We start from the raw sequence: 12,135 nt of genomic DNA on the forward strand, positions 1-12,135 counted from the left end.
CATTTTTGTTGGAGAAAAATGCAGAGTCGGGGATCCTTGGTGTCTCACTCCATTCCACTTAGTCACCTATGACACACATGGGAATGGCATTCTTCCCCATCTCCCTCGCTAGAGGGGGAATTAATTGAACTAATCATGTATATACCATACATATACCAAAGGCTTTTTTTCCCCATACACAGGAGGTAGCCGAAAGACAAAGACATCGAAACCACTCCTACTCATTCCATCCCCTACATACTCCATTCCCCTCTACCCTCTTCCCTCCCTCTTATCTTGGCACCTCCTGGATGACGTCAATTTATTTCTCATACATACTCCCTCACCCCCCATCCCCCACCCACTCCCCCTCATGCATCACAGCATTATCCATGCACAACCATTCTCCATTCACCCCTACCTTCTGTCCTCTCCCATCCTTCCTCAACAGATATTCCCCTCTTTCCCAATACTTCTACTTATTCTAATAGTGATGATGTTGTTGTTAGTATCATGACTAGCTGTGCTTTTGTGATTGCAGAAGCTAAGGAATCCAAAGAGGATGTATGTCAATTTTATTGCTAGACTTAGAAAAATAAGATAAGAATTTAAACATTAATTAAGTGCATGTTCTCATGAACTAGACTAAATTATGTGATTAATTCAGGCAAAGAAACGAAGAAAGTACCAAGATGCAACTGACGCTAAAGCAGCAGACGTGGAAAACAAGTTAAAGGAGCAACAGCATCAGGCTGAAGGGAAGCAGGCAGCACAACAACAACAACAGCAACAACAACAGCAGCAGCAACAACAACAACAACAGCAACAACAACAGCAACAACAGCAACAGCCACAACAACAGCAACAGCAGCAGCAACAGCAACAACAACCACAGCCACAGCAACAACAGCAGCCACAGCAACAGCCACAACCACAGCCTCAACCACAGCCACAGCCACAACAGACTACACAACAAAATCAACAACAGCAGGTAATGTACCATGGTTATAACACCTCTTTTTACCCGAGGGGTTCAACAGAGATTGATAAACTAACCTGGTGGTAGTGATAATAAAAGAATTCATACCTTTCAGTATAGAAGTGGTTAAGATAAAAAGAAATGATAGTCCCATAGAAGTTATGACCCAGTTGTAACAGTAGAATTGGTTTTATATGCATATGATCTAGATATACTTTAACTCAGCCTTTGAGGGACGAAGGCTTGGTGGTGAATGTATGCATATATGTGTATATAAATATAGCTGAATAGATAAGTAAGAATATGTCTGTATGTATAATTTGTTCATTTGTCATTTGATGATAATTATCTTTTATTCTTTCGGACACTTTTAACAGCCAACACCAGATTATGCTGCTGGCCTTACACCATCCAACCCAGCCACACCTGCTCCTGCGACACCTTCAGCACCAAATATTTTGACCACTGGAGGCGGAACAACATTACATAGTGAGTACAGCTGAGTATTGGGTTTAAGGATTTTTATGTGCACAAGTTATATGGCAGATATATTGAGATTAGGCTATTAGATTTATATCATGTTACTTCAAGGAAAATATCCTTTCTCTCTCTTTCTCTCTCTCTCTCTCTCTCTCTCTCTCTCTCTCTCTCTCTCTCTCTCTCTCTTTTTAAAGTAACATGATATAAATCTAATTTCTGCATGAGGTGACAGAGAGGGGGGTCACCGATTTAATGAATTGACCTTGCTGTGGATGTGCTGTGTCTTGCAACACTGCTACTGACCCAGGGCAGTGGGCGAGATGCAGGGATCTGTCATCCAGGAGGAGCCAAGATAAGAGGAAGGGAGGGGAGTGGAGTATGTGGGGATGGAATGGGTGGGAGTGGATTTTATGCCTTTGTTTTTTGGCTGCCCCCCCTTGTAAGGGGGAAATGCCTTTGGTATATGTATATACTTTAAGGAGAGACTAATAGTGGCTACATGCAAATGGTGGTACTGCTAGGTGGATAGCAAAGAGAAGCAGCTTTCTATTGCTTGTTTTCAAAGCCCTTGAACACCTTCACCTCCATTTGAATGTGCAAGGCTGACACTCACTTTATCAGCTTCTTTTATATTTCCTCCACATTTTCACATTGAGCTGACAACTGGTACATACATACATATACCCTTCTCTCTCTCTCTCTCTCTCTCTCTCTCTCTCTCTCTCTCTCTCTCTCTCTCTGTCTGTCTGTCTCTCTCTCTCTCTCTCTCTCTCTCTCTCTCTCTCTCTCTCTCTCTTTCTTTTACAAGGAAGGTAGCAAAAAAATAACAATGGCATAAAATCCACTCCCACCCATTCCATCCCCACATACTCCGCTACCTTTCACCCCACTCTTGGCTCCTTCTGGATGAACGGATCATTCCTGCATTTCACTCACTCTCCTGGGTCAGAAGCAGTATCACAAGAGACAGCATATCCACAGCAAGTCTGCTTCATTTAATTGGCGACCCTCCTCTTTGTCACTTCATGCAGAAAAAGAGAAGACAGGGAGAAATCCCTTCATGCTGCATCAATTTATTTTTCATACATACTCCCTCACCCACCATCCCTCACCCACTCCCTTTTATGCATCACAGCACCATCCATACGCAACCATTCTCCATTCACCCCTATCCTCTGTCTTCTCCCATCCTTCCACCACAGACATTCCCCTCTTTCATAATGCCCCTTTAAAGCAAGGTTTACACACTACGATAAATTGTAGCTATTTATTGTAATGAAAAGGTTGTTACAATTTGTCATTACGTGTAAACAGGAAATCGTAGTGATTTATCGCTACGATCTCCTGTTTACACGTAATGACAAATTGTAACAACCTTTTCATTACAATAAATTGCTACAATTTATCGCAGCGTGTAAACCTTGCTTTACCCCAGCCATCCATCTCATCCTGTGTTGCCCCCTCATATTCACTCCTTCCTCTTCTGCCTTCTACACCTCTTTTATTAATCTTTCTTCATTCATTCTTTCCATGTGTCCAAACCATCCCAATACTCTTTCATCAACCCTATCTCCCAACTCCCTTGCCCCCCTGTTCTCCTCCTCACCTCCTCAGTTCTCACTCTATCCAGCCTAGTAACCCCTATCATACTCCCATCTATTTCATCCCCACACATCCCACTCCCATTCACCACCTCCTCCTTCCCTTTCATTTTGGCTCCTCGTGGATGACAGGTCATCCCAGCATCTTGCCCATCGCCCTGGGTCAGAACCAATGCAGGAAGACACAGCTCAACCACAGCAAGGAGAGACAGAAAATGAGATAGATGGGTGGGGTGAGCAGGGCATTAGATGCAAGAGAATGTTTGTTGAGGAAGGAAGAGAGAATGCAAAAGATACTAGTGAATGGAGAATGGTTGTAAACAGATGAGGAAGTAATGTGGCCTGAATTTATTTTATTCTTCCCTATTCATAGTTTTAGATACTTGGGTGCGAATGTGGCAGGAAAGGGAGGAGTGGGGATGGAAGTAGAATGTAGATTGAGAGAAGCGATGAGTAAATGCCTTGGTGTATTAAAAAGTATAATGAGAAATAGACATCTGGGAATGGATGCTAAGAGGAGGTTATATGAAGGAGTGATTGTGCCGACAGCACTGTATGGGGCAGAAACATGGAACATAAGAGAGAAGGAGTTTGAATGTGTTTAACATGAAATGTCTGAGAAGTATGATAGGGGTTACTAGGCTAGATAGAGTGAGAAATGAGGAGGTGAGGAGGAGAACAGGGGTGGAAAGGGAGTTGGGAGATAGGGTTGATGAAAGAATATTGGGATGGTTTGGACACATGGAGAGAATGAATGAAGAAAGATTAGTGAATGAGGTGTGGAAGGAGTGAATATGAGGGGGCGTACTGAGATGAGATGGATGGATGGGGTAAAAGGGGCATTACAAAAAAGAGGCATGTCTGTTGAGGAAGGACAGGAGAGGACAGAAGACAGGTGAATGGAGAAGGGTTGTGTATAGATGAGTGGGGGAGTGGGTGGGGGATGGGGGGTGAGGAAGTATGTATGAGAAATAATTTGACGCAGCCCGAAGGGATTTCTCCCCGTCTTCTCCTTCTCTGCATGAGGGGACGGAGAGAGGGGGTCGCCGAATTAATGATGCGGCCTTGCTGTGGATGTACTGTCTTGCAACGCTACTTCTGACCCAGGGCAGTGGACAGGATGCAGGGATGACCTGTCATCCAGGAGGTGCCAAGATAAGAGGGAGGGAGGAGGGTGGAGGGGAGTGGAATATGTTGGGGATGGAATGGGTGGGAGTAGTTTCTATGCCTTTTTCTTTTTGGCTACCTCCTGTGTAAGGGGGGAAAAAGCCTTTGGTATATGTATGTATGATTCTTGAATTGGTGAGGAAGGGGGTTTTTATATCATAAAACAGTGGAAGCGAACCAGCTGTAGCTACTGGAACTTGCTGTGAAAGTGCTGCATCATATTGCATTGACTTTTACCCAAGGTGTGTAGCAGAGGAGAGGGATACTTCTTTATCCAAAGCTTGGATGGGAGGGACAACAAATAGATACTTGGATGGGTATGGGATGGATATAGAATTGCTCTGATTCAAGCATCCCCCTTGAAGCATCGGCTTCTGTTATATGGATATGTGTTCATGATAATGACATTGATAAATTGTATTCTTTAGTCCTTTAGATTACTTTTCATGTAATATCTTTGTGGTACTTGTGTTACAGCCAATGCAGTTGCTGTTGGAACCTTGACTGCAAGGTCCAGTCTCCAAAGTAGTGAACGTGCTTCCCCATCAGCTCCTACTCCTCCTCCTGCAAATGTAATCCCAGCTGGAACTACCACAACTCCACAGCGCATCATTGTTAATGCTTCACCCCAAGTCAGTGCACCGACTGTTGTCTATAGAACAGTTACTCCAGTTACAACTTATGCCCAGCAAACGGCAACACCATTACAGCCTACAGTTATCACCACTCAGCCTGCTCCTGACAACAGTTCTTCTACGCCACAGTATGCAACACTCCAGGTGAATATTATGTTTATCTTAAGTTCAAGGAATCACAGTATACATGTGTGAAAAGTCAAATTGAATCTGTATTTTCATATTAAAGATAATGTATGTTTATCTTTCAGCCATTACAACCAGATAACCTAGTGTATACGACTACAACCAGCCTTAGTAATGCAGCACCACAGCAAACTCTCCTTGTTTCAACAACCACAGCTAGCACACAGCCACAGCAATCGGCCCATACTCAAGCCACAATTAACCCACAGCCCCAACAGCCTCAGCAAAGACGAGGATTATCACTTACTGTAAGTATGAACACATAAATATTAGGACCCATAACATTAAGTTCACTATTTGATAGGCAGGTTTATGAATCATTCTCATATTGGGATATTGAATGCATGGTACCATGTGGTCAATACTTTAGGAATTGTTTTGGTGTGTCCCTGCAGAGTAGAACCTCACATCATTCATCTGTGTTAGTTTGAAATATCTGCTTTTGAAGGAATGATGATACTATTTTTACTACTGCTGTTCCCTTGAACCTGTCCTTTACTACTTCTATGACTACCTCTTCCTGAGTTGGGGGGGGATGATTCTACCACTGTATTGTCAAGTGCAATGTAAAAGGCAACTAAATGGAATGGAGTGAGGGGACTGGTGGTCCTCCACTCTATATTTTTCTACTGTGGAAAGTCAAAGCATACAAGGGTCTGGGAGAACTTCAATCAGAATCCTTGTAGTAGGCCATTATATGGGGCAGAGAGATGGAATTTAAGAGAGGCAGAAAGGAAAAGATTAAATGTGTTTGAGATTAAATGTCTAAGAGGTATGGTAGGGGTTACAAGATTGGATGGAGTGAGAAACAAGGCAAGGAGGAGAGCAGGGTTGGAAAAGGAGATGACAAATAGGGTTGATGAAAGAGTATTGGGATGGTTTGGACACATGGAAAGAATGAGTGAAGAAATAGTAGCAAAACAGGTGTGAAAGGCAGAGATGGATGGAGTGAACAGGAAGGGGCGACTGAGAATGAGATGGATGGGTGGGTGAAAGGGGCATTGAGCAGGAGGGAGATGTCTGGTGACCAAGGAAGAGAGAAGGCAGGAGATAGGAGTGAGTGGAGAATAGCTGTGTAAAGATGATATTGTGATGCAAGGAAGGGAGTGGCTGGGGAATGGGTGAGGTTAAGGAGTGGTTATGTGTGAGTGATATTTTAACGCAGCACAGAGAGTTCTCCCTATCTTGTATTTTTCTGAACAAGAGGAAGGTAGAAGCGAGGGTTGCTGATTAAGTGAAACAGCTTTGCTGTGGATGTGCTGTGCCTTGCTGCATTGCTTCTGACCCAGGACAGTGGGTGGGATGAGAGAGAGAGGAAAGGGTAGTGAATGGGAGTGGAATGGGTAGGAATGAAATGAGTGGGAATGGGTATACATGCCTTTTGACTTTGGTTACCTCCCTGGTAAGGGAGAAAAAGCCCTTGTTATGTAGATAAATAGGTCATTTAAATGTGCATGAATTCAGTACAGAGTAAAGGGGAAGAGATTGATAGTATGTTTGTGAGAAGAAAGATTGACATATTACAGTAAAACTAAATTGAAAGGGAAGAGGTGAGTTTGAGTTTGGGAGTGGTGGGTAGGGTATTAGGAGTGATGAGGGGGCTAGGGATCAAAGTAGTGGTCACTGCTGGAAAGTGATGATATAGGTGTGTGGTGGAGTGGAGGGAAGTGTCTTTGAGGACAGTGTGAGCAAAGGGGAAATGGAGATGGGAGATTTTTTCATGAAAGTAGCAGTTGCCGACAAGACTGACGAGTTAAACACCATATGAGGACGGAGCCTTTATTTGTACGACGTTTCGATTATTACAGCTTTTTCAAGTACTTGAAAAAGCTGTAATAAGCAAAACGTCGTACAAATAAAGGCTCCGTCTTCATATGGTGTTTAACTCTTCAGATGGAAGAAATGGGTTCTTGTGAGTGCATGTGGTCATGGTAGTAAGAAAAGGGATTTTTTATTTATTCATTTATTTAAATGAGTGTATAGGGAGTTTTGGGATGAATGTAAATGTAGTGATGTTGAGAGCTCTGAATGCTAGAGTATGCAATGAACCAGTAGTGGAGTAGTAGGGAGGTTTGAGGTGTCAGGTAAGAATGTTAGAAAGAAAAAAAAATGAGTGACCACTTAAAAAAAAAAAAAAATGAGTGACCATTTTATTGCCCTTCAGAACATGCAGATATTAAAAGAGAATGTAACTATTAATGATCATGAACATGGAATAATTAATATTGGTATTTTCTTGTGGCTACAGAAAGAGCAGATGTTGGAAGCACAGGAGATGTTCCGCAGCAGCAACAAAGTTACCAGACCAGAGAAGGCTTTGATTCTTGGTTTTATGGCAGGGTCAAGAGGTAAGAACATTTATGTATATATTAAATAAGAATTTTAATATTGTGTATTATAAAACCTGTACAAAGTATTGGTTTATTTTAGAAACAAATAAACAGCTGTATAAGTGTGGTATTTACTTAATTGTCTTGAGTGCTATCAGGTGATTATATTTAGTCCAGGGAAGCCACATATCCCAGAGAGTTAGAACCTATCATGATTAACATGGTGCTGAGGTGGGAGGATGCGGCTAGGTGGCTCTATCTGATGGTGTTTTCAGTTGCATTTGATGTGGTTTGGTGCTAGTGTATTTGTGATTTTGCCCTTTACACTTGTGACTGTGCTTGTGTTTATGATTCATGGTGGGTGCCAGTAAGGATGCTACTGCTTTCTCTGGAGCAAAAGTTAAAGCAAATTCGCTTAAGGATGAGCAAGCAGTGATCAAGCACTGCATAGCAGGCAAGAAGATTGTTGCCATTGTCAAAACTTTAGGTCTAAGTTGGTCATAGACTGCTAGGCAGCATTAACTGATGGAGGAACCAAGAAAAGAGGGAGGGGTGGTGAATGGGGATGGAGTGTGTAGGGATGAAAAAAGTGGGAGTGGATTTATGCCTTTTGACTTTGGTTACCTCCATTGTAAGGAGGAAAAAAGCCCTTGGTAGCGGGAAAGGTCGAGGGGATGGCGGTTCGAATCCTGCCACCAGCGAAGTTGAACCAAGGGCATGGTTCATTAAATTCCACGCTACAAAGCCCTCTGTGAGGGGCACTGTCCTAGCCTTCCGATAGGGGGGAGTTTGTGATGTTAAACCATATCATCATCATGTATGTATATATGTTTTGTAGAAGGGAAATTGAGAGTTGAGGAGAAGTAGAGGAGGAGGAAAAGAGTGGGAGGTAGAGAGGTATTGAGAGTTAAAAAGCAGAATGAGAAGGAAAAGCTGAGAGAACAGGTAGTGAGGGATAAAGGGGAAATAGGAGTAGAAGAATATGCATGTTTCGAGGAGAAAGTGACAAAATGTGCAAAGATGGTATGTGGGATGAGGAGGATGAAAGGGAACAGAAGGAAGGGTAGTGAATGGTGAGATGAGGCAAAAAAGGTGGTAAAGAAGCAAGGGTATGTAGACTGAATACAAGGTAGAACTAAGGAAGCATACGAGAGGTACAAGAAGAGAGGAGAATGAAATCATAAGGTGAAAGAGGCAAAGAAGAGAACAGATGTAAAATGGGGTAGGAGTTTGATAGATAATAAAGATGATAATAATAATAATAAAAAGATGTTACAAAAGGAAGTAATGAGTGTGAGGGAGGTGTGAGTCAGGTAGAGAGGTTTTGAAAGGGTAAAGGAGGCAGATGGACAAGTGTTAATGGAAGTGTATATGGTGAAGGGAAGATGGGTAGAATATTTCAGATAATTGTTGAATGTAGAGGAGGTTTGGGAGGCATTGATTGTAGCAGTGGGAGGAGCTAGGAAAATGACTGTTGGGAAAGGAAAACCACAGAGCTACAGTAAAAGATGAGATGCAGAGAGCATTGAAAGTGATGGAAGCTGGTAAGGCACCTGGGTTGAATGGGTGTTGATGTGGAGTGTCTGACAAAGGGAGGAATAGTTATAGTGGATTGGCTGGTGAGGTTGTTTAATGTGCACCTAAGGTAGTGGAATGTGCTATAGGACTGTAGGAGTGCTTGTATAAATCCACTGTATTGAAAAACAGAACAAATGTGAATGTAGTAATTTTAGAGGCATCAGTTTGTTGAGTGTAGCTGGAAAGGCATGTAGGAGGGTGTTAGCTGGAAAAATTAGGAGAGGAACAGGAGTGATTGGTGACGAACAGTGTTCCTCTAGGAGAAGTAGGTGTATGGCTCAAATCATTGTGGTAAGCCAGATATATGAGAAGTTTTTGGCAAAATGTAAGAATTTTTGGAAGGCTTTTGTGACGGGTCAACAGGAGGGCATTGTTTGAGATGTTGCAGATACATGGGATAGAGGAAAGCTGTTCAAGGCTGCCAAAATCTTGTATATGAGTAGTGGAGCATGTTGGGTTAGGAATGGTGAGAATGAGTAATTTGAGATGAAAGTGGGATTGTGCCATGTCACTATAGCTGTTCAATATGTACATGGAATGGGTGGTGGAGTAGGTAATTGTTAGGGTGATGGGCAAAGGATTAGAAGTGGTTAGATTAAGTGAAGGGAAGTGGGACATGAGCCAGTTGTTGTTTGCTAGTGACATTGTGCTTGTGGCTAGGTCAGAGGAGGGTCTAAGGCAGTTAGTAACAGAAATTGGGAATGTATGTGGCAGGAGGGTGTTAACCCCTTCAATATGATGACGCCTACGTAGGCGTCATGAGGAGCAAGTGGGCACGCGAGGATGCCAATGTCGGTGTCTTGATTATATTTATTGTAGTTGTACCTGCGTGACCCCCATACTCTGTAAACTGGCTTCATCATATTTTCTATGGTTGTCAAAATTCACGGGTGAAAGAGAGAATGAGCAATACAGCGGTGACTTTATTTTTTATAATGCGAGTATTATGACGCAACATCGCACGTCTGGCAGCTAATGCTGCCCGCGAGATTTTGGCCCGGAGTGAAGGGGTTAAAAGTAAATGTGGTGATGCTGTGTTTGAGAGAAGTGTTTGGGAATTATGATGGGGCTTATGAAGATGGGTAGAATGAGAAATGAAGAAATAAGACAAAGAGCACTGGTGGGAAGGGAACTTGCTGATAGATTTGATCTAAGAATACTGGGACATCTTAGGGATGTGGAAAGAACGAGTGAGGTAATGCTTGTAAAAAGTGTGTGGAAGGCAGATGTGGATGGGGTGAATTTGAGGGAAAGATAAACTGTGTTGTGATGGATGGATAGGGTGAAGTGGGCCTTAGGTGACCTGGGAATGTCTGTTGAGCAGGGAAAGAAGAGGGCAAATTATAGGGGTGAGTGGAGAGTGGTTGTCAGTGGATGATAAATTGACTTAGTCCAAAGGTATTCCTCCTTGTCCTCTCTAATTATTCATTAGTGGATAAAGAAGGAGGGTTACCATGTGATGAAACTGTTGAGGAAATCAGCTCTGACTGTCATGCCTAGCTGTGAAGGTGCTGTGTCTTGTTGAATTTGTTCTGACCCAGGTAGTGGGAAGGGTGCAGTTATGGCCTTTGATCCACAAGGAACTAAGATAAGGAAAATAAATGGGTGAAGGGTGGGAGATTACCTTGGCTGGTCACTTTGTTTGTAAGTAGGAAAAGGCCTTTTGGTATATGTATGTAATTTTTATTTCTCCTCTCTTGCAGAAAATCCATGTCCACATTTGGGTAGCATCGTGACAATCAAATTGAGTGAAGGTGAGGAAACTATTGCTCAAAGTGATGGTTCACTAGTCCCCATGTTGGCAGAAACCCACTTCCAGATGAACTACAACTCAGGTGAATGGAAGAGAATCAAGAAATATCGACCATTACCAGCAGAATGATTTAACATTCCTAAGAGCACGTCAAGACGATGCTCAACCCCAGCCAAGAATGGATTTCTGCATGGGCACATGGACAGGCAGTTCATATCGGTGCATTAAGTAATTGTAACACAGTAACTTGACTGTCTGGTGTAGGTACATGAAGAACTTCCATTGTGTCACTGTGATCTGTGATTGCAGTGGTGTACATAAGATAATTGTATTTTTTTTAATAAACATTGTTGTGTAATAATGGAAACCTTTACATACCACAAAAGACTTGTAATAGCATTTTTTTTTTTTTTTTTTTTTTTTTCTGATGTGAAACACCTTGGGGATGTAATATACAACAGTATCAGACTGTTGGTGAATGAATTGGCTTGATTCAAGCCATCTTCATTAAGAAATTGAAAGATGTTTCCCAAGTCAGTTTTCAAGGTGTGGATCCTAGTAGTTGCTTTTATATGATGGTCATATCTGTACTAAACTTATTGCTACAGTTGTATATTTGCAATCTGCTTTAGCTGATTGGATTTTGATTTGCGATTTTGTGAGGAACAAAAACTACTAGTGGATGGTAGCATATTTGCTACTGTATTATTTCCACATCAAACCTGAGTATAGAATCTGTTCCCAGACCAAACTGTCATAGGAAGCATTGTAAACTAAGATTGCCCATGTATAATTATATTGTTTATACAAACTTCACAGCACTCATTGCAATAAACTTGTTCATAAAGCATGATCATTAGTTTCGTTAACATGCTCCACTGATCTTGTTTTGTAGGAATAAATTGAGAGAGAGGTGAGAGGAATGGAAAGGCTTAGAAACTGGAGAGGTGGAAGGAGAGTGGTAGAAGTTGAAATTGACAATGACATATTCAATATGAGAAGGGCTGGAAGGAGAAGAGAGGAACTGACTGGTGGAATAAAGAATAAAAAGATGGGAGAACAGCTACTTACTAAAAAAACAAATATTATTGATTCTTTGAAACAACTTTGCCAATACAAATAAGTGACCATGTAACAATTCAATTTTAGTTCATATATGGGGTAATCCAGACAAGGAACAAATCATACAGGCAAGGCAGAGTCAGTTTTAGGAAAGCAGACTTCTTAGGCTTGAAGAATTTTTTTTAGATAGAATGGGAAAAATTCTTTAATACCACAGTACCGGGCAGTGGACAAGGTGCAGGGATGACCCGTCATCCAGGAGGTGCTAAGATAAGAGGGAGGGTGGAGGGGTGTGGAGTGTATTCAGGGATGGAATGGGTGGGAATGATTTTATGCCTTTTCCGTTTTTGGCTACCTCCCTTGTAAGGAGAAAAAAGCCTTGGTA

At 42.1% G+C, this 12,135-nt stretch overlaps 1 protein-coding gene across 1 annotated transcript in view; it reads left to right on the forward strand.

Moving 5' to 3' along the window:
- The window catches only part of LOC143017777 (negative elongation factor A-like), a 28,143-nt gene extending 16,602 nt beyond the window's left edge, over positions 1-11,541 (forward strand). The window contains exons 6-11 of the mRNA XM_076172650.1: positions 647-773; positions 1,331-1,447; positions 4,684-4,985; positions 5,093-5,275; positions 7,276-7,375; positions 10,639-11,541. Of these exons, the coding sequence (XP_076028765.1) occupies positions 647-773; positions 1,331-1,447; positions 4,684-4,985; positions 5,093-5,275; positions 7,276-7,375; positions 10,639-10,817 (1,008 nt within the window). The 3' untranslated portion in view covers positions 10,818-11,541. The remainder of the gene's footprint in view (positions 1-646; positions 774-1,330; positions 1,448-4,683; positions 4,986-5,092; positions 5,276-7,275; positions 7,376-10,638) is intronic.
- The last annotated feature ends 594 nt before the right edge of the window (positions 11,542-12,135 follow it).

Source organism: Oratosquilla oratoria, chromosome 33, assembly GCF_046742065.1.
Source record: "Oratosquilla oratoria isolate Oo_2021 chromosome 33, ASM4674206v1, whole genome shotgun sequence".
NCBI lineage: Eukaryota > Metazoa > Arthropoda > Malacostraca > Stomatopoda > Squillidae > Oratosquilla > Oratosquilla oratoria.